General features: G+C 40.0%; 1 protein-coding gene across 4 annotated transcripts; it reads left to right on the forward strand.

Moving 5' to 3' along the window:
* The first annotated feature begins 3,999 nt into the window (after window positions 1-3,999).
* Window positions 4,000-22,337, forward strand: LOC119797292 (uncharacterized membrane protein C3orf80). 4 transcript variants are annotated; one of them, XM_038306309.1, is made up of 5 exons: window positions 4,000-4,148; window positions 6,734-7,256; window positions 7,339-7,428; window positions 7,599-7,691; window positions 17,458-22,337. In XM_038306309.1, exon 5 carries the CDS (start codon window positions 17,871-17,873, stop codon window positions 18,483-18,485), a length of 615 nt encoding a protein of 204 aa, XP_038162237.1. In that variant the 5' UTR covers window positions 4,000-4,148; window positions 6,734-7,256; window positions 7,339-7,428; window positions 7,599-7,691; window positions 17,458-17,870; the 3' UTR covers window positions 18,486-22,337. The 4 variants fall into 4 exon arrangements, with proteins under 4 accessions (XP_038162237.1, XP_038162238.1, XP_038162239.1 ...); XM_038306310.1 differs by lacking the exon at window positions 7,599-7,691; XM_038306311.1 differs by lacking the exon at window positions 7,599-7,691 and having other exon boundaries at window positions 6,734-7,221.
* The last annotated feature ends 29 nt before the right edge of the window (window positions 22,338-22,366 follow it).

Genomic DNA, 22,366 nt, shown 5'->3' on the forward strand with positions numbered 1-22,366 from the left:
CTTCCTTTAGTATCAGTGGGGTTCGCACTATTTATCATCCGGCGCACCAGCCGGATGGCCCATCAACAAAACATCTGTTCAACGAAACAATAGCAGCCTGCTTATACTGTAAACTTACAGGGGTCAGAATTAATTGTATAAATCTGAAGTTCAAAGAAAACAATTGTCCAGTGCCGAGAACATCTACAAGATTATATAAAAAAACAAATAATATATATATTTTTATATAAAATACTTCACTCTGTCATATTTTTACATACAAAAAAATCCATCTGATATTTTCTGTTTACTAAAACAGAAGAAAAAAAACCTAAAGAATGTGTGCCTGTAATATTGTCAATTGCATTAAGGTCTGTTGAAATAATACAAAGTAGGCACTTGTATCATTTTTTTATGCTTAAAAACATTTTCATTCAGATGGCAAATGAGGCTCTAATAGGAGACAATAGTTGTATGACTGCTTTATAGCGTTGTTCTTGCAGAGATGATCCCTGGGATCAGCTGTGCAATCAAAGGGTAGAAAGAGATTAATGACCACCCTAATAAATTTAAGTGCTTTCAGGTAAATTATTCTCCTATACCAGAAAAACGTCAAAAATTGTATATTTTAGTTTCTGCTTATTTTACTGTCTAATGTCTTCAAATTGTTTTTTTTTTTATTTATCAATTTTAAAGAAACACTGCCATCACTTTGCTTCTTCATACCTGGCTGACTGCTAAAAGGAGCGCACCCATTGGCAACTAAGTGTAAATTAGAGTCGTTTTGTTAAGATAAATAACAAGAAAAAACATTGTGTTGGTTTGCTCTTCTTAAGGTATTTTTATTTATTTTGCTTTTCAAGTCAGTTTTTTGCCCGATAGGGAGTGGAGCCGCCTATATGGAGGCTGCTCAGAAGAGCGGGAAACTAGGGTGCTATATTACACTAATTGACCGCTAGAGGGCGCGGTAGACAGCAACTGCAGCAGACTACAAAACGCACAACGCTCACACTTTGAGACCCCTTTACTTATTTATGATTAGATTTCAAAGAATATTTCTCTAAAATCCTAATCCTACATTTAATACTTTGTGTAAAAATGTCAATTGTTGAAAGGAATTTTATTGAGAAAATAAAAAACATGAATAAAAGCAAACATAAATACAATGCATTAAAACTATATAAATATAGTTAAATTATATAAATAAAGAAGTCAAAAGAAGGGCTCTGAAAGTCTTTAGCTGTGTTTTTTTTTCTTTTTTTGTTTTTTTTTTCCTTACATTTTTTAAATCCCTTTGTTGCAGCTAAAACACATTATTTTTCCATTGATGGAAATTATCCGAATGTAGAGAAAAAAGAAAAACAATTGAAAGTAAACTGGAATCCTTTATAAAGTCTCAAAATTATCTCCCAAATACATTAAAAAATAAAATAAAAAACACCATGTAACAAGGACTAAACGGGAGAAGATGGATGGATGGATGGATGGATGGATGGATGGATGGATGGATGGATGGATGGATGGATGGATGGATGGATGGATGGATGGATGGATGGATGGATGGATGGATGGATGGATGGATGGATGGATGGATGGATGGGAATAAAAACCACAAAAATAAAAAAAAAACATGAAGATGAAGACTTAAGCACATAATATTATTCTAGTGCAGAACCTTGCAAAAAATAAAGTAATATTCCAGGCTTTTGTTTACATTTTGTCAAATTCTTAATAGGAAACATAGTGGTAGCAGAATTATGCTCTGGGGTTGCATTTTCTTTAAAATAGGAGAGGAATTTAACTCACTACAGAGTTGTTTTCTTAATATGACCAATATGACCAATGTCCCTCATCAGTGTTTGTCAGTGTCATGGGCCTAATGATGTAAGGCTAAGCCGTCTGGAATCAGCATAGCAGTATGGAGCACCTTTCCTACCCTGGATAGAGTTCCAACTGTTGACTTTATGAAAGGTGAAGGGATGGAAGCTATGAACAGGAGCTATAGGAGGTACAGTTTGATGTATCCTGAGTGACCTTACAATTCAAGTGATTGGGGCGGCCAATGATTGGCTAGGGCTCACCATGGCAAACTTCAAACAGGACTTTCTATGGCTCTTCTATGAAAGTTATTTTTCATTTGATATTAGTCGATCACCTAGCATCCCACAATTATTTGGAAATTATAATTTTATGTTTGCACTATATATATACTTTTATAACAGGCTTTATATCTGCAGACACATTGAACTCAGAGGTTAAAAAATTGTATGCTTACTTCTTTACACTTGTATTATTTACATCTAGCTAATATAATAATCTGTTTTATCTTATCTGAAACCAATAAAACTAATAGATTAAATGTCTGGTTATGATTAATACAAAAAATAAAAGAATAATCAAATTTACTTGAATTAATGGATGAAACTATGGTCATCTGCTTCATATATTTATTCTACCCCACAAATATAAAAATAATGTATAAGACAGAACAATAAATTAATCAGCACTTCAAACATGGATACATGTGCTAGAACAAGTCATGTGTTCTACAAAATAAGTGGTGATGTTGACCTGCAGGTGGCGCTACACCACCAGACTGCCAACTAAATCAGCAGGTTGACAAAAGGGTTTGTTGTAAAAAAAAAACTACCTAAATATAATAAATATATTTCTAAATTCATTCATTTGGAGAAAACAGACAGTCTAGTCAATAAGATAATAAGTAACACACCAACTCTTTAATATAAGAGATTTTTATGCAACATGGAGCCATAATAAGGTAAGATTTATTCAATGCAGTGTACCGTAGTAAAAATGTTAAGAACCTTTATTTAAAAACAGGTAAGTAAAACTTGGGTTAAAAGTTACACTTCATTACTAAATGAAAGTAAAGTCGGGAAGCAAATAGAAGGGTCTAATAAAATAGACCCAAACCTTAAAGAGGTAAAACCTTCTGCTCTATAGTTTCTAATCATTTCTGCAGAAGAATTTTAACCACTCTTTTCAGCATTTGGCACAACCCATTTAGGAGCTCGGGCAGTTTTTCATGGGTAGCTCTCCTTTTACCCGGCTTTACCTGTCAGACAGATGGCTTCACATCTGAGAGCTCAAAGCTGACCCAATGACTCCAATGTGGCTGCAAATCTAGCCTGAAGCATGATCCTTTCACCAACATGCTTAACTGTGGGTGTGATATATATACGGTTTGTTTAAATGGAGCCTTGTAAAGCTAAGACATTTTTTGTGTGTGTTTTTATTCTAATAGCTTTTCTTTTTTTTAACATGCTTGCTTGAGGCTTAAAGAGATGCAGTTCAAGGATGTCACTTCCTGGTCTTCCCTTTCACTTTTCTGTTCGTTGCATAATGATGGACTTTAAACTGTTTAATGCCGCGCCTGCAAATCCTGTTGTCTGTCCTTGCAAAGTTTGAACATTTAAAAAAATTGTTATATCTGCTTTAATATAGGTGCTCACTCTTAATGATGATCAGTGGTTTTAACTTGAATCAGCTGATTGATTTATGCCTAGAATAGAAAATCCTGTTATTGTCCCACAATGGGGAAATTCTGGTGTTTACAGCAGCAAAAAGATTTCTAGGAAAAAAATGGTCACACAAATATGGACTTTAGAAAAATGTAAAAGTATAACATAAAAGTGGAAAGTTAAAAGATAAACAAAAAAATACTGTACTGTAAAGTATTTTAACAATATAAAACTGTGCACCTGGAGAATAAATAACCAATATACAGCTATGGGCATTTTTACAGTAACGGATATTTGAAAACAGCAGCAACATCCGAGAGGTGCAAAATGACAGCAGCATGTTAATTTAACTGATTAAGGTAAGAACTGTGCAAAATCAGCATAAATGTACCAAAGAGATGATAAATCATCTTGTGTTATATTCAGAGATCAGATCATATATTTACACATGTGTACAAATGAAGGTTTAAGAACAAATATAGGGGTGGATAAGCCTTTGCCTTACCTCCTAAAGCATGCATGTTTTTCCTATAAATCCAGAGGAAGGTCCTTAAGAGCAGGAATGCTGTTTTCTGTTATAAACTATATGGTGAATTGTCATCAGGTGGACCAGGATAGAGCAACTCAGCATGCATCCTGCGTGCTGCACAGCTGAAGGGGGTGAACTGTTAAGACAGAAGTTCTGAGGTGAGTGGAAATTATTAGTAAGTCAAAATAATCACATGATCTATGACATGACAGATTTATTTAATCCAAAGGAAAACAGGCTGACATTAATTTAGTGCTTGATCCTCGACTGAGATCAGTTCCTTATGAGTCGTGACTAATCAGTGACTTCATTCTCTTTTATTCAATCTGATGATTTAAGTCCTGCATGGATTTGATCTTTGTATATTCAGTTTTTCCTGTTGTCATCTACATATGTTCCTCTTGCTTTCTTTTGGATAAATGTGTTTTATCAGAACTTTGGGATACTTTCATCCCCTCAGATTAGTTCTCTATTGTCTCTAATGTCACTGCGTATGCCTTGTTCTTCTTTTTGCCAATGATCTGAATGAAAGCAAATGTTTAAAAAAAATAGACGTCTATATCTTTCTGGCACTATTTTCTAGCAAGCAGCCATAGGTCAGGGACAAAAAAAAATAGCGATTCAGTGTTGTCAAGAAATACTAATTCATTTAAATGACACCTTCCCTCTAATATCTATAATCTGCACTTTCACTGCACACCTTCTTATTGCACTTTCTCAGTTAAACGGATGAGACCATTATTACAAGCTGCTCTGCACTTTGAAAATTACCTCAGAGAAAAACATCCTCTAAAATTACGGTAATGCTGCAAAACTGTTGCACTGCACATCAGTGGATATGTGCGATAATGTAACACGTGCATGAAACAGCCAACACAGTGAATAACTCAACATTATATAAGAAACCTAACACTGTGCAACACCTTAACACTGTGTTTATGTGTGAATTTGGTGTGTGTGTGGGGGTAAATGCATGCTGAGTGTGTGTTTTAACTGGTAGAGGGGTGGGGGGGCTCTCTAGGACTGTGCAATGAGGTTAAATCCGTTTGTTTATGGAACTTATACAGTGTTTATATATATATATATATATACACTATATTGCCAAAAGTATTTGCTCACCTGCCTTGACTCACATATGAGCTTAAGTGACATCCCGTTCCTAATCCATAGGGTTCAATATGACGTCGGTCCACCCTTTGCAGCTAGAACAGCTTCAACTCTTCTGGGAAGGCTGTCCACAAGGTTTAGGAGTGTGTTTATGGGAATTTTTGACCATTCTTCCAGAAGCGCATTTGTGAGGTCGCACACTGATGTTGGACGAGAAGGCCTGGCTCTCAGTCTCCGCTCTAATTCATCCCAAAGGTGTTCTATCGGGTTGAGGTCAGGACTCTGTGCAGGCCAGTCAAGTTCATCCACACCAGACTCTGTCATCCATGTCTTTATGGACCTTGCTTTGTGCACTGGTGCACAGTCATGTTGGAAGAGGAAGGGGCCAGCTCCAAACTGTTCCCACAAAGTTGGGAGCATGGAATTGTCCAAAATGTCTTGGTATGCTGAAGCATTCAGAGTTCCTTTCACTGGAACTAAGGGGCCAAGCCCAGCTCCTGAAAAACAACCCCACACCATAATCCCCCCTCCACCAAACTTTACACTTGGCACAATGCAGTCAGACAAGTACCGTTCTCCTGGCAACCGCCAAACCCAGACCCGTCCATCAGATTGCCAGATGGAGAAGCGCGATTCGTCACTCCAGAGAACGCGTCTCCACTGCTCTAGAGTCCAGTGGCGGCGTGCTTTACACCACCGCATCCGACGCTTTGCATTGCACTTGGTGATGTATGGCTTGGATGCAGCTGCTCGACCATGGAAACCCATTCCATGAAGCTCTCTGCGCACTGTTCTTGAGCCAATTTTGAAGGCCACATGAAGTTTGGAGGTCTGTAGTGATTGACTCTGCAGAAAGTTGGCGACCTCTTCGCACTATGCGCGTCAGCATCCGCTGACCCCGCTCCGTCAGTTTACGTGGCCTACCACTTCGTGGCTGAGTTGCTGTCGTTCCCAAACACTTCCATTTTCTTATAATACAGCTGACAGTTGACTGTGGAATATTTAGGAGCGAGGAAATTTCACGACTGGATTTGTTGCACAGGTGGCATCCTATCACAGTTCCACGCTGGAATTCACTGAGCTCCTGAGAGCGACCCATTCTTTCACAAATGTTTGTAAAAACAGTCTGCATGCCTAGGTGCTTGAATTTATACACCTGTGGCCATGGAAGTGATTGGAACACCTGATTCCAATAATTTGGATGGGTGAGCAAATACTTTTGGCAATATAGTGTATATATATACATATATATATATATATATATATATATATATATTGATTTATAAATGGAAGCCGTTTGGGAATGCACGTGAATATTATAGAGTACTCTTCGTGTATTTAATGCAAATTCAGTAATCTTATCTTTTCAAACATAATAATACATTCATCACAATTAGAATTATTTAAATCTATCATTCCGAGCAGCATCTGTAACCTACCTTTTTTGATAAAAATTGTGGTTTTCCTATAATTTATAGCGTCTTGTTAACTATAAGCATCCATCTTAACTGAAAGGCTTGATAAAAGCCTTTATAAGTTGGTCTGTTTTTAATATGGAGCAACAATCAGGGAAGCAGTCCAGAGTACCATGGTAACTCTAGTTCATAAGGTTGAAAATCTAACTTTTGTCTTACAGGCAAACCTCTACTTAAGGATGAAACCTAACTCTGTGTTGTGATCAAGTGCCACTGATGTAACCGGAACTACTCCCCTCTGAAGACACACCCCTCTGGCAGAGGTTTTAAAAGATGTAACTTCCTTTTTCAACTTTCTATTTTGCCTTCAGTGGCCCTGTGCCGCTAAAGGCTAGTTTGATCGCTTCCCAGCTGAAGGCTATGCTAAGTAGCAACCAAATCCCTCTGCGCTCGCTGGACCAAGTCAGACTTACTTTTTCCTGCAATTCAGAAGGAGCTGGTCACAGTGTTTTTATTCTTCCTACAATTCAAACCCAGTTAAACGCCTTGTCCCCTAAAGCCTGCTCCAGCAGAGACAGAGAAGAGCTGATCCAGCTTAGCTGACCTAAATCTAACCACCAAACAACGGGGCCCCCAATCGCTGTTCGCTGAAGGAGCCGTTAGAAACTGCCAGACCCATGACTGCCTGAGACGGAGTAGCACAGAAGAGGTACTGCTGGAGGCTGCGGCTACAAGCCAACCAAGGTAGCTAAAAGGGAGACGCCTCGGCTACCATAAGTTAAAAATTAACCCCCCTTGCTAAGTCCCCTTTTATTATCTATTTGAGAGCTGCTGATGAACAGACGGACTGGACTGAAGATTGGGCCTGCAGAGAACCGGACCGAACCGAAGGCCTTCGCTCCACCGAACCAAAACAGTAACATCATCCTTCTTTTAAACCCCTCTTCCCCGCTTATCTCTTTATTTTTGCCTATTTTAAGTAGTGTTTTGTGTCTGCTTAGTTATTAGATATAATACTGTGTGATTGTAGGTAATAAAGGTACCATTGTATTTTTACCGGCTGTCTTTTGTGTTTATTTTACACAGTGATAGCCTTGCTGATAGCCATTGTGTAAATTACTAAATTGGTGAAATACAACTGAATTTTTAACAGCCGGATTCAGGAGTCCAACCTTTTAGGTAAGAGGCTAAAAACCCTGGTAAGCAAATTAAAGTTATAATTATTTAACTGATAATAATTAATTTCTTCTATCCTTGGTTTGAATGTCCTATTAACTAACTTTAACTTCCAGTTCTAGTTATTTTATATATTCATATTCATTAAAAACTCTCACAACATCTGCGTATGAATTAGCAAACCCCTGATGAAGCATAGACGTGACAGTATCATTCTGTGAGAATGCTTGTATTTTGTAAAACAGCTAGTCAGAGTTTATGAGAAGAAGGATAGAGTTATATAAAAAGAACATCCTAAAAGGAAACCTGTCGAAGGCTGCTGCACAATGAGCCTGCAGACTATTTACTGGATCTATAGAATCATTAGTTATTTGTAGAATGAACTGAACATTGATGTTTTACAAAGCAGATCCAAACATACCTTTAAATACCTTGTTGTAGCAAAAGTTGTCTTATTTTCCATTCTCTCATTTCACAATATAAGTGCCACCTTGGTTTGCTCTTAAAAAATCTTGTTAGATATAGTAATGGTTGTAATATCTCTAAAACAATCCTAAGACAACCTTCTCCTTTAATGCTTATCTAGTCTCCCAATTTCTTCTTTTGCGTGTCTGTGTTGCTTATGCATTACTTTCCAAATTCCCTGATGGAGGGGCAATGCTTTAAGTAGCTACAGAAGAACAAGCCCTGAGACAGTGTGGGCGTTTGGAGGGAAGATAGAAAATATTGAAAGATACTCTTATAACCCCTCTGAGGCATACACACCACCCCACCACTCTGTCTCTTAGTGTGACGCAGAGGCAGGAGGTCAGAAAAAAGTCCCCCCTCCTTCTACACCCAGCCGGCACATGTGGGAAACAGAAAACTTTATCCTATATTTAACCTCCAGGTGTCTGTGTGCTGTGTTCACTTTTGCGTGTTTGGAACTGAGTCGCCTGCAGCTGGCTGCTAGACTGGTTATCTATAAGGGGGAAAAAAATGAGACTGGCCTCTCCCTTTTGAGGTTAGCCAGGGGCTTTTAGTACTGTGTCAGCACCTTCAATCCTCTAAAGCTGAGTCACCTTAAATCTCCACCATGATAAATCAGATATGCGTTTAAAAACATAAATAACTATACTGCTGTACATTCGATGAGAAATTTACGAGAAACCTATCAAAACTGAAGCTCTTAACAGAAAGATGTAGGTGGTTATAGAAACGCAGTAGTTAATTTACAGTAATCTAACATAAAACCTTCCAGGGACATATGGTGTTCCTATTCAAAAAGAGGCAACAATGCTGAGTCAAATCACTTACTGCTTTTACCCATCAAAGCACCATAAATAATAGCAGCCTATTAAGGCTGGAGCTCTTTATGAGGGCGATCGTATATGTATCATCTCTATGAAGTCAAAAAGCCTGGCTCAGCACAGACCTCCCAACGATCTGTTCCACTTACAGCGCCCAGAGGGATTCCCATGGGACAGAGGAAGGATTTTACCCATCTCTCTTCTGTTCAAGATCTAGTTCAACTTCAGTGAGACTTTTTCTCTTGTCCCAGAAAGAATTAAAAGGATTGGATTTTAGTTAATCTCAATGCTTAAAAGATAAGCACATTGTTGAGGATGAAATATTTTTTTAGGGTGCATATGGTACATTATATATAGTATTTGAATGATGTGGCTCACCGCCCAGGGTGCTCTTTCTTTCAGGGAACACAAAACACCAAGTTGAGGAGGGGGGAAAAAAGAGTTCGACTGAAAGGTTTTATCATGTATGTAAGGTTTTTATTTGATGTACATTTTCTGTAATTTAAAAGGTTAAGTTTCATTAGTGATTTTAAGAAATCTGGACTATATTTGATTATCTCAAGTAAAAAAAGAAGCTAAAATGGTGCTAATCTTAACGGATTGCTCTACACTAAACAGGGGTTCTCAAAAGCACAGTTTGAAAATATTTCTTTGTTTATAAAAAGAAGAACTTTCAATCGTTTTTTAGGCATCAGGGCTATATGACACTGAAACCAGCATAAAAACTACAAAATTTAGACTCATCAAACTCAAACTTATTTTGATGGGGGGGGTTTGGCCTACTGGTTAGAGCAGTGTGCTTGTGCTCTGAGACGGTTGCAAGTACCCACTTCGATCCCACCCGGCCTGCACTCTGGGTACCTGAGCAAAACCCTTAACCCCACACTGCTCCCTGGGCGCCACACAATGGCAGCCAACTGCTTCCCAGGGGTATGGGTCAAATGCAGTGGTACATTTCTCCAATGCGAGGACAATAAAGTTTAATGATTATTATTATTACAGCAATAAAAGGTTTCATACTAACACAGTTTTTAATTCAGAAAATCTTTTTGATAAAACCCAAAAGCTTTAGCTCAATCAAAAATGTGGGTTTTTATAAAGGAAAGCATCGTTCATGAGGATATCTATGCTAGAGGAGGCACTAGGAAAACACTCACTGGAAGAAACAAACACATAAACATGGTGATTGCATGCTTTGAGCACAGAATATGTTCACTCTGAGGCCCCTGGGAGATAAGATTGGAGGAAGTATGTGGGTGTCAAATAGCTTGGGTGTGGAACTTTCTGGATTCACACAATCCACAATGACCACAGGCCATGATTTTCATTCAAGTTTAAGACGGTGGTAATTTACTGACATACAATAACACTGACATATAGAGCCCTGGAAAGCATTTATACCTCTTTTCAACATTGTGTTATAACCGCAAACTTTTATTTATCTCATTAGGATTATAGAACAATCAACAGTTTGTTTGTTTTTTTTGCAAATAATGTGTTGTTTTCATTTAACAAGTCGGAGCTGCTTGTAGGTCAAAGGTTTAAACCGGTGATCTAGCAGCCTTTCAAGGATGCAAATGATGTCCTCTCAAATTACTGAGCTTTATTCCAGATTATATGTTATAGGTCAACAAAAAGTAGGGGATACTTTGAGGCAATAGTGAAAATACTATACAGCTATCCGATAGTGTTGCATTGTGAACTGAGAGCCCCCATATGCATGGACTAGTCCGAGGACTGATTCCCATAGTTTGAGACCTTTGCTACAGGTCATCCCCCCTTTTCTCTGCCCATTTCCGGTCTGGGCCACTTATTGCAAACAGAAATAAAACTCAAACATAATGCGGAAAACTTTCCGTTTTCCATTTCAGAAAATGTTCAGGCTATTTCTGTAGCAGGGTTTTACTCCGAAAGGTTGAGACTTCTGTTCATTAATCTTTGGAAAGTTGTTCATCTTTGTGAGACTGTAGAGAATCACTAAAAAGCTATGTGAAATGACTGCTACAGATCTAGCTTTGCACTTTGACCGGGCCATTCCATCACAGTAAACTTTGATAGAATCCAGTCCATGGTTGTCGTCCTTGCATGAAGGTGAACTTCTAAGTGACCACATTTCCATATGGATGTAGCTAATTTCCAACGGATCATTTCCATCTGACCAATTTCTCTCTCTCATTTGAAGAAAATCCAACCCATTGCACAGAAATACATTTTACATTTACATTTAGATGCTTATCTGATTACCAGTTTGAATTAAGTACTTCTGAAGGCAACTGGATGAGTCTGGTTTTAGTGTTATCAACAAAGGCCACTGTATACAAATACTAAGCCCACATTTAGAATTTGATTTGTATCATATACCTTGCATGCTCGAGTTATGCAGTACCTTGTGTTTTCCTATAATAAAATGACATTATTAAATTATTTTTATTTTATTTTATATTTTCAGGTTGTAACATGAAAACATTGGGAAAAATTCAAGGGGTGTGAATACGTTGTAATGGAAGTGCAAGAAAACTAGACATATACAGTTTTTAAGTATTCCGACCGCGATGCAACAAACAGCCATGAAGATTGTTTCGTTAAGCTCCTGCAATGTCAGCATATCCCAAAGACTGAAAATGACATGTCATGCTCTCTGAAGCACTCCTTTACATTTCAAGCCGATTAATTCTGGCAATGGCATCTTGGAATATGTGTTATCAGGGAAGAAAAATTCCACTGATGGATAAACCAGGTCATTCATAATATTCAGGAAGTCAGCTGACCTCATTCTTTGAGCTACTGTTGTTGAACCCAGATGTGCAGCCACCCCATATATTAGAAATGCCCCCACAGGTTTGTACAGTAGGGACCAAGCATGATAGGTGCATCACTTCACCTGCCTCTCTTCTTACCCTAATGCACCCATCACTCTGGAACATGGCAAAACTGTTCAGTCCCAATCCCGTAAGTTCTCTATGCATTGTGCATGTGGAAATGCTTTTATTTTCACTATTAAACATATCCCGCATGTCTAGTGTTGATTTTTATCAATTTAATTTCACCAAACATTTAAGTGATCGCTGATCGTGATCATTCAGGAGTATTTTTACATGAAGACAATGGATCTCCACTATCCCTCAGTTTTTAATAATGCGTTGGATAGTTTTTAACCCAATTTTGGTAGTTTGTGCAATCACCTTGGATGTTTTCTCTTCTTGGCGTATGCCAATGATTTGCCCCTTCTAAAACAAACTGACACCTCTTCCGTGACCATGGGATGTGCTTTTCCAAATGGTTGTGTAAAGGGCAGATTATTGTGCAATGGCACACAATTGTGCAATGGCACACATCAAATGTCTCTTGGGTCTGGTCGCGAACCAGTTTTGCTGCTATGCTTCTGCACCGTCGGTCTGCAATTTCTAGGGACACACAGCAGTTTCCCGCCAAAGTGCAAGGGGGAGCCCATTCAAGAACTAGCGAGAACTTTTGCGGCGCCGGCAGGAGTGTTTATCTACCAAAACAATAATGGCACGTCTGCAAGATATCACTGTCACGGAGATGGATGTAGAATTGCTGGACATCAAAGAGGAACAGGTTCTGTTAATAGAGCAAACCTCCTCGATTAACCTTTCATTGTAGTTGTCCATTGTAGTTGTGCCTCTGTTTTTAAAAATGGCGGGCCCCGGCACAGAACCGACAAGGACGACCACACATACAGCCGGAACAAATGGGACCAATCACAGCTGCTTTTTCCCCTTGAGGTCTCTGCGGGTTTGCGACCGTCCGACGTGTAGTCAGGATTTTTTTGTCAGGTGCGCGACGACGATTGCAGAACCTCTGTGTAGGGGGCATGATCGCGCACAGAGACAGATTTGACGGAGACAGAGGCTATGCGTCAGAAGCATAAATTGGCCTTAAGAAATGAGAAGCTACTCATTGTACCAGACCGAGCTAAAAAACGGCCAAAACATGATTCCCAGTGCAGTAATATATATATATAGTATTTCTTTTCTGCAGATAAAGAAATACTTGAAAGTTTGTGTCACGGTTCTTTAACCTTGAGGTTTTGACTTCTGCTCGGCAGCACCAAAAGTGAAACCCAGAACCTCCAGTGGGTCTATTAACAATCCACAGTCTTGACAAAGCGTCTTTGTTTCATAATTAATGAAAACGTGATAACCATGACACTAAATGCTGGGTGAGCCGTACATCAGGGTCTGTGACAAGTAAAAATGAATGTTGCCATTCATCTGTGCACACAGCTAATGGACCCAATAAGACTATGTTACTGAGCACGACAAAGGGGTCTTTGTATCAGTCTGATAAAAGCATACGGTATGGCAAATTTATGACACTGATACAGAATAGTCGACGTGTTATGGCTTTAACTGTTGGCCACACAGGAGAAAGTCCTTCGTACTGTGTAGGTTAATCCTACAAGAGCATAGCTGCTATTGAATGAACTGTGTTAACACATTTAGCTGCATACATTCTTGAGTTTTACAATATATATCAGGATTTTTCACTTCACAAACACATTTCTGTGTGTTTTATTTACAACTTATGCTAGCGAAAGTAGTGCAAAAAACATGTCGAAAGTTCTGTGCAAACAAAAGCCTGAAAGTGCAGCTGTTTAATGAAAGCCTTAGAGCTTTTTAGAGAACATTAATAAGCAAACAGCATCAAGAAGATCAAGGGAGACAGTAAATAGGTCTATGCTATCTCTGGAGGAGCTGCATGGACCCATAGCCCAGATGGGAAACTATTGACAGGAAGACTAAGAGTCACACAAATCTGGATGAAACCAAATTCAAACTTTCTGATCTACAAAATATACTGTGTGTGGGGAAAACTAACCCTCCAGAATTGAATGAGAACACCCTCATCACATTTAAATAGAGTTGCAGTAGAAACATTGAAGATGATCTTTGGCAGAGATATTGGATATTGGATAGAAAATAGGTTAATAATGGGAGTAAAGCTGTTAGATGAGTTACAATAGAGAAGTTTAAATCAAACCTATGTCAAAATGGTCCAGTCAAAGTCCAGATCTAAAACTAACTGAGGATCTCTAACAACACTTTAAATCTAGGCTCACAAATCCCCTCTATTCACTTTAATTGAGAAAGAAAAATACATCTGCAAGGCTGGATAGGCAGAACACATTCTTAACAAACAGTATTAGGTCAAGAGGCCTGAAAACAAATGTGCACAAGACTTTAAAAACTGTTATTAGACTGTTAATAAGAATGTTGTTTTGCTTCAAAATCATTAAAAGTTTTGCCTTGATATGTCATAAAGCATCCCAACAAATTCTCGAACCAGCAAAACCTCTCCTGCAACATGTAAAGTAAGGATTTTCTGTACTGACTTTCACAGTTGGTCTCTGGTTTGTTGGATTGGACTCCTGTAGGTTGCTCCTTATGAGACAGGCATCCTGAAAAGGGAGAAGAGAAAGCAGGAGAGAATATATTTCACTTTGTTATGGGATTTAGCTGAGTGTAAAAAGACTTAAGGGAGAGATAAAAGAGAACAATATAGAGGAGAACAGAATGTACATGTTTGAGTTTGAATCTGGCTGTGAAAATTCTAAATTAATACAGAAACCTGTGGTTTCGTATTACTTCTTGATGAAAAAATAATGCTTTTATTGTCCTGTTTTTCAAAATCTCTCTTTGGGTTGGTGACTGAAATTTGCAACACCCTTTTTTCTTTGGCCTGCTTATTCATCCTGCTTCCCAGACCCTGCAGGGGAAGGCTGTGATTAAAAGCAATTATTGCTGTTTTTGTCAGTAAAAACCAATGAGGTATAACAACTGCTGGTAAAGTCATCAAAAGCTAGTCTTAAAGGAAGGTGGGGGGAGGGGGGAACTCTCAGAGTCACTTTCCAGAGAGTATTGATTGTTTACTTGATTACAAGCCCACCTTACGATCAGGTTTCTCTAATCCAGGCAGGCTAGAGAAAGCAACGCGATGCTCTGCTTATGCTGAATCTGACGTCATGCTTACAGAATTAGATTATGTGTTTGCCGCATTAGGCTTTGTTTAGGTTGCTCTTAAACAGGAGCAAAAAGAAACAGGACAGGGCGAAATGTAGAAATTAAGACTACAAAGACCTTACAGAACTTTGTCCTAATTTTGGCAGACATGTTTTATGAAAGTCACAAGGTTTAGATTTGTCTTGTTCTCACTTCTAATAAAACCCCCACTGGACATAGAAGAAATCCTTACTTTATATTCAGCTCAAGCTGATTTTTGTGAAGAGATGCAGCCCAGTCTATGCAGCCAGAAAATGACTGATATTACTGCACCATCACAGGGAAGGGTGATGTAATTAATCTGTTTATATTCAGTAGAGCCACTTTGTGAGCCGTCTGTCATTCTTGGAAGGTATCCAGAGGACCATCTTTGTAAAATTAACATGTTGTTCTAGGGGACCACTATTTAAACCAGAGAGATAGTTGTATGGTTATGTCCCATAGTGCAGCAGACACATGGTTCTCTTGGGTGATGCTGAGCTAATGTGAATCAAGCCTCTCCTCTAATGAGGGTCCATTACAAACCCACACTGCAAGAACTATTCATTTTTTATGAGACGTGCAGAGCTGTTGGCGCCTTTATCAGAGGCATTTGCTATCAGTGGTTATATGTGGCCCTTTAGAGGGGCCAGTTTAACGGGGGCCAGTGTAAAGAAAAGTCTGAAATAGTTTTTTGGGAAGCAGTATGTAGATCTAGAGTTAGGAGATATGTGGTTGCTTGCAAAAAGTTTCAGAAACCTTGAACTTCTCCAAATTTTCCAGTATCCATCCATCCCACACATTTAACTAAGTGCAGGATCTCCAGAGAAGGCTGATGTCTCTCTACCAAAGTCTTAAATATGGTTTATGCACAGAAACCAGGTTTTCTGTGTGTGTGTCGCAGTTAATGCAGATATGCCCCCCCCTCATTTCGCAGACACTCAGGTGCATCTCCCCAAAATTGTAGGTGACAGCAGACAGTGCCGCAGATAGCCTCGCAGGGAGGAAAGACAGAAAGGAGACCTCTGATTGGTCAATTCTACATCCGCTCTGCACTATGCATTTCCTATGTGTTTCCTGTTTGGTACCTAATACCAGAAACTCTGGCTGTAGTGCCGTCCACTACGCCTGGCACACCTTGGACACTATCCCAGACACCGTACAGAACGCTAGTTTGTAGCGCTGTGACGGTCTGTTGGTTTGCACCCGAAGCCCAAACACGCCTAGCCACGGCCAGTCTTTTGTGAACACTCATGGGTGAACTGTGTGTCGTCCGGCGTTGGATGAGGGGTTGTAAGACTGCGAACAAGCTTGTCAAGCCGACACACGGACACCCACAATCCTAGCTAGTTCGTGATTGTCCCTCTTGCATTGTGGCGTGGAATAATATAGTGCAGACCACGCTTCAAAATTTGGCATAAATAAAAAATAAATGCATCATACCTGCCACAAGCTAACTGCAACACACCCTGGAGAGGCCACCAATCTAACCCAGCCAAACACTGAAGCCACCAACCCCACACACACACACTCAGATCTAAGGGCAATGCACAACAGCTAATTAACTCAACTGTAAGGTAATCACCTAAAAGATTTTTTTTATTTGGTTTGCGTCTAACTGCTTTGCACATCTTGGGACGGAGATGTGTACTCATGCTCCTCTGACACTGGATAGCTTCGTATCTAGCTCCATCAATTTTCTCTGAACGAAACAACATCCACCTATTACATCTTCGGGGTCATATGCTGAGCTGACTTTTTCACCCACTGGGCTTTGTATATCAGATAAAAGTAAAATTTTTGAGTCTCATTTGCAAAGCACCTTCTTCCACGTTTGCTCCGTTCATGTTTGACTTTCAAGACTTTTATGGTATGCTTTAAACTAGAGTATTCTCCCTGCAATCTGTACGCAAAGACAACATTTTCAGAGTGTGGTACTGTAGTTTTCATCTCGATAGATTCTCCCATATGGGGCAGATTTTTGCAACTCCTCCACAGAGCTCCTTGCCTTGCCTGATGTTTAAGGTCTGGAACAGACTATCCATTTGTGTGAAGGCTCTGTGAAATGCCCAAAGCTTAGGATACTGTTATATAGTCTAACCCTGCTTTAAGATGTTGGTTTTTCTAATGAGCCCCTGGGGGCCTTCACAAAACAGCTGTGTCAACGCTGAAATGAAATTGCATGCATGCAGCCCTAATTAATTAGATGCTTTTACTCTATGTTATTCAAAGCTATTAGAGGATTTTTATTAAATTATAAAATGCAATAAGGTTTAAGGAAAAAAAACATGAGATTTTTAAGGTTAGTAAATTTCATTTAAAATATATATTATGTATTACATCAAACCTGACATTATGGGGAACTATTTATTATCTCTAAATGTGCTTTTGTTGGCAGTTTACAAATGCTTTACAGCAATTTTATTTGATTTTTCTTGGTGCTGAGGAGTTGAAGCTGCATTTTTTTTCCTTCTGCAGATGATTAAGATCTTAAACAGCACATGTTCTGAGCTCTGCACCAAACCAGTGCTGAATAAAATGGGATTCTGAATAATGGGCCATATGAATAAACTCAACTGAGTGAGGACACGAAGGGAGCCTAATAGAAATATCCTCACGTAATAATGATGTAAGATTATTCATCCTTCCCATCACCGCTCCCTCCAGACACTGAAGCTGCCCACTCTCTCTGTGCACCACAGCAGACAGGTTGTCGCCAATAGGGGGGTTTGCAGCAGCTGTCCCACTCGGCGCATGTGACAGCTTGTGATCTGGACTCGACTGGGATAATAATAATAATTCAAAAAAACAGGCGCAGTCCTGTAACACCTGGGAGGACGCAGCTGCAAAACTACGCACAGGTGAGCCGCAGCGCAGGGCTGCATGCAGACATGAAGCCCCGTCTGCTGGGCGGCGGCGGGACAACTAGGAGACTTTTATCGGCGTGTCTGATCTCTGCTTGCCAAGCTCTCCAAAGCTGTGGTGGAGTCCAGTGCGTGGATGGCCACCAATGCTGCCCGCAGCCCGTCCACGGAAACAGCAGCTCCGGCTCCTTGGAGAGCTGCTGCAAGCTCCCCATCCACATCTTCTTCGACAACGTCGGCTGGTTCACGCGAAAGCTGTCGGGCATCCTGATCCTGCTGCTGCTCTTCGCCATGGGCTACTTCATCCAGAGGATAATCTGCCCACGGCCGCGAAACCGACACCAGAACCACGAGCACGGCGAGGAGCCCTCCCTCTTCCACGGACCCGCATCGGCGTCTCAGGATCTGCTCCTGGAGCCCTACCCGGAGTGCGCGCTCGGGGAGTTCGCTTCTCCGAACCTGCCGGCCTACGACGAGGTCAAATACCTGCCGACGTACGAGGAGAGCATGCAGGAGATGCACAGAGACCGATCGGATGATAACCTGTTGTCTGGGGAGGAGACGGAACCGACGGGGTCCGGAGAGCAGAGGCAGGATCTCCTGGGAGTGAGTCCTGCAAGGACAGCTCGGAACTCAGTGTGAGGGAGAGCAGGGGCCAGAGCATCATCCACCACTTTATTATCAACGTCAGGGGCAGGTGGGGTGGATGGGTGATGTAGAGAAACAAACTTTAAGTGCAATTATAATCCTGATTGTAAATGAGAGCAGGAATGTGAACGTGTTTGGGATGATAATAGGTGTCTGCTCCCCTCCTGTATGCAAAAAGCGCATTAGTAAAGGGGATTAGAGACAGAAAGCGCCTTAAACTGATGCTCATTGTGTTTAAGGACAGATCATTGGCTGTGGGAGAATCACATTAAGTTTCAGTGGCACCATGAAAACTCATTTCTTCCATAAAAATTCACCATTTCTCTCTGTGCACTCTAAATATTTTCTTTGCTTTATTACTTTATGCATCAAAATGTAAAAAGCAATCCCTCCTCGCAAACTTTGACTGAAATAAGGAATTCATTTGAGCTCGATACATACTTTATAAAGACAGTCAAATCATGTCTAATCAGCATGAAAGCAATATTCTCTTCACATCCACATGGTAGCTCACAGATAAGTGTTTTTGTTGGTAATCTGAACCATGTTTCATATGTATCTTGACAGATAAGCATAACCACAGGAGCAGAGTAAAAAGCTCACACCCCGCAGCATTTGTGGCCTGGAGTTGCATGGGGGAAACAATGGCAGATGTACAACATGCATGCTGATACGGTGCATGTCGGCACAAGAAGAAACAAAAGGCGTCACAAGAAATGTAGAAGAAAAACTAAAGTTTCATTTCTGGAATTTAGAATATCATGTAACCTTAATTATTTCAGAAATTCAAACCATTATTGGTGAAAACAACAGTATTTTTGGCAGCATTGATCAATCTGGCTTGAGAGAACAGAAAAAGCCAAAGTTCGGTGTCTGAAAAAAATAAAAATGGGTTTCTAGTGTATCGTTTTAATGTTCTAGTAAATGAAGCAGGCATCTGATTCAACACGGTTAAACTGACAGTTGCTGACAGCCTTCCCAAGAGGTTTAAACCACTAAAATATCATTGTTAAAAAGTTGCTTTCTTACAGATTGCTTTATCCAATCTTATTTGTAGAAGTCAAGTGGACGAAAAAATGCAGTGGAAATGGGTGCATGTGCACTAGGGATAATCCCAGCAATAAAATAAGCATAGAGAGGGAAAGCATAGTCTGATGGCTGGAGACTGAGACACATCCAGGACCGGAGCTGCAAGAGTTGCACCACTTGTAACAAGCCGGTCTTCAAACAGATACAAGATGAGGGGCATCACCTTTAGCCTGAGGAGAAAAGGACATTGGATGTTCATTAGTTGAAAGTGCTCTTTTAGGATAACTGGGGATTTTACATTTTATTTGAAAACTATGACTCCAGAGTCTTGAAGAAGATTGGAGACATGGAATCAAAATGGCTGTACTAGGTCAAGTCAAGTGTGAAGTTTCCACAGATGATTTTTGGGATTCTCATCCTCTACTGCTGTTGGTCCTCTGTGTTCAATCAAGGCAAAGTAATTTTGTAGACCATTCCATGCTCCCTCCCTCTGAGGAGCTTTACAGGGAGGCTGATTTCATGTATTAGGATTTGGCTGAAAAAAAAAAAAAATGGAAGGACGTCCTAAACACCAAACACATAAACACCAGGTTACCACTAAACCAGGAAGTACTGCCTTTCATAATCAATTTGCCTTGGTGGTTAGCCTGGCTCAATGACCATGGTGTAACTGTATTCTATTGGTTAAAAAAACCCCAGACCTGAACTTCATAGAGAATCTATGGAGTGATGGAAAGCTGCTGTCGAAGTAATTCATGCTAAAGGAGCCCCAACCAAATATTAGCCCGATTTACACTACCCTGTGAAAACCGATCCGTGCCGAGCTTGTTTCCTTATGACCATTTACACATTACGCTAGCACTGTTCCTTCCTCCTAATGACGAACTACGTAACTACTGCCCTCTACAGGGAATCAAGCAAACCAACATTGTGCCGCCCATAGCATTCAGGAAGTTTTGTCATAATTGTGATATTTTGTTTTTGGCAGATAGTCAGCCTTTGGTGAATTTACCTGACAGAGTCGGCTTTTGGGAGGTGGATGCGACAAACAATAGTCCAATCAGGTCTTACAGACGCAGGAAACGACAGACATTGAGGTTCATCACACTGCTAAGCACCACCATGCCGAGATCGGTTTGAGCACGGTAATCGAGATAACTGTTGAGTGTAAAAGACACACAAAACTGAAGCGGACCATGCCAGACAAAACCGAACCGCCTTCAACTGTTGGTAGTTCAGCAGCAGAGCTCGGCGCAGTTCAGTTCTGGCACAGTTCTTAAAAAAACAAAGATTATGTGAGCAGACCGCGTAATCTCCTATTTACAGTCAGCCTCCAGTAGTTGGCGGTAATGCATATCAGTAAGTTGCTTGCCAACGGCCACAAAATAAAGAAGAGAAGAACTGTAAACAACAATCGAAATCTTCTCAACACTAAATTTTTTTAAATAGCTACAAAACAGCGTGGGATGAAGCTGAGACTGAGGCTTTTATTGATATTTGGGCGTAGGATGCTGTCCAGATGATGTTTACCATCGATCGTCCCTAGGATGCGAGGAACTGTGCTAGCGTGATGTGTAAACGGTCATAAGGAACTGAGCTGGGCACAGTCAACTGATCCAAGCCCAGCACGGATCAGTTTTCAGATGGTAGTGTAAATGGGGCTTTTGTTATCAGAGAACCCAGCCTGAACTGAACCAGTCTGAGCCCTACTGTTGAGCTAGTACCAGTTTAGCGTGGTTTGATTGTGTCTGGGATGGTCCGGTTCAGTTTTACGTGCCAATTAAACTCAACAGTTATCTCGGTTACCAACCTTGGGCGGATCTCGGGATGGTTTCAAATAGGTAGTGTAAATGGGGCTATGTTATAGACTGTTGGTATTGTAAATAACTGTTATATTAAATGCCCAGCCAGCTAGGACGTCATATTATGTTGTGATACTTTAAGATGTTTATGGCCCTCCCCGGTAGGGGTGGCAAATATCATTTTTTAATCAGATATTATTTGGACTAGACATGCGTCGGGGAGCTGTTCCCACTTCCACTAAAAGCCGATTTTTCCCGGGTTTAATCGGGTTTTTTGGCCAGTGGGAAAGTGGTACAACTGTGCGCCTCTAAACTAATACTTTGTTAAATCTTTTGATTCATCTTTGGCAATTTTCTTTGGTTGAAGTCTAAAAGGAATCCTACATGTGGCTAAGTAATATTTTCCCCACTCTACCTGGCAAAAGCTCCTCTTGTCCATCAGGGTTGGATCAGCTGTTTTAAAACTTCTTTCTTCAGATCAAACCGTTCTTTTCAGGGTATCGATGAACTCTTTTGAACTCCATCAACCTCAGCTTGCTAGCAAACATCTGGTCAAACGTTAGAGATAAAGAGGATTTTTTTTTTTATCCCAGACATATCACATTTAGAGTGATTCAGCCAGCTTTGAATGTTTTCTTAAGAAAGACTTCTGTTTTTAACTATTCAGAGAATGTAGTTACATTTTGAGCAGGAGCAACACATATCTGACCAGTTTTTGTCTTTTTGTAATATTGCTGTTCTATATTTTTACTGTGCCAGCATAGGCTCTGTTAATATAATTCTTTTTTTTTTATGCATCTGTATACTTAAATCCTTTTATTTCCTTGTAACCTCTCTGCAAACTATGACTTTTACAAAAGGAAATGATTGAATGTTGGAAAGATTCAAAGACAGCTGAACTGTATGTTGGGTTACTTAAATTCACTAAAACTAGTTTTTAGGCGCGTATGTTAAAAGACTGAATGTTAAAACTGGATCAAAATCTGATTAAACCGATTTTTTAAGAGGCCTGCAAGTCTATTTCACCAGCTTATTGCAGCTTTT

The sequence above is a fragment of the Cyprinodon tularosa genome, unplaced genomic scaffold (assembly GCF_016077235.1).
Source record: "Cyprinodon tularosa strain WSP-4 unplaced genomic scaffold, ASM1607723v1 ctg58, whole genome shotgun sequence".
Taxonomy (NCBI): domain Eukaryota; kingdom Metazoa; phylum Chordata; class Actinopteri; order Cyprinodontiformes; family Cyprinodontidae; genus Cyprinodon; species Cyprinodon tularosa.

Bases quoted from the DNA above. Each gene is read 5' to 3' on its own strand.
- LOC119797292 (XM_038306309.1), top strand. From the start codon at position 17,871: ATGAAGCCCCGTCTGCTGGGCGGCGGCGGGACAACTAGGAGACTTTTA.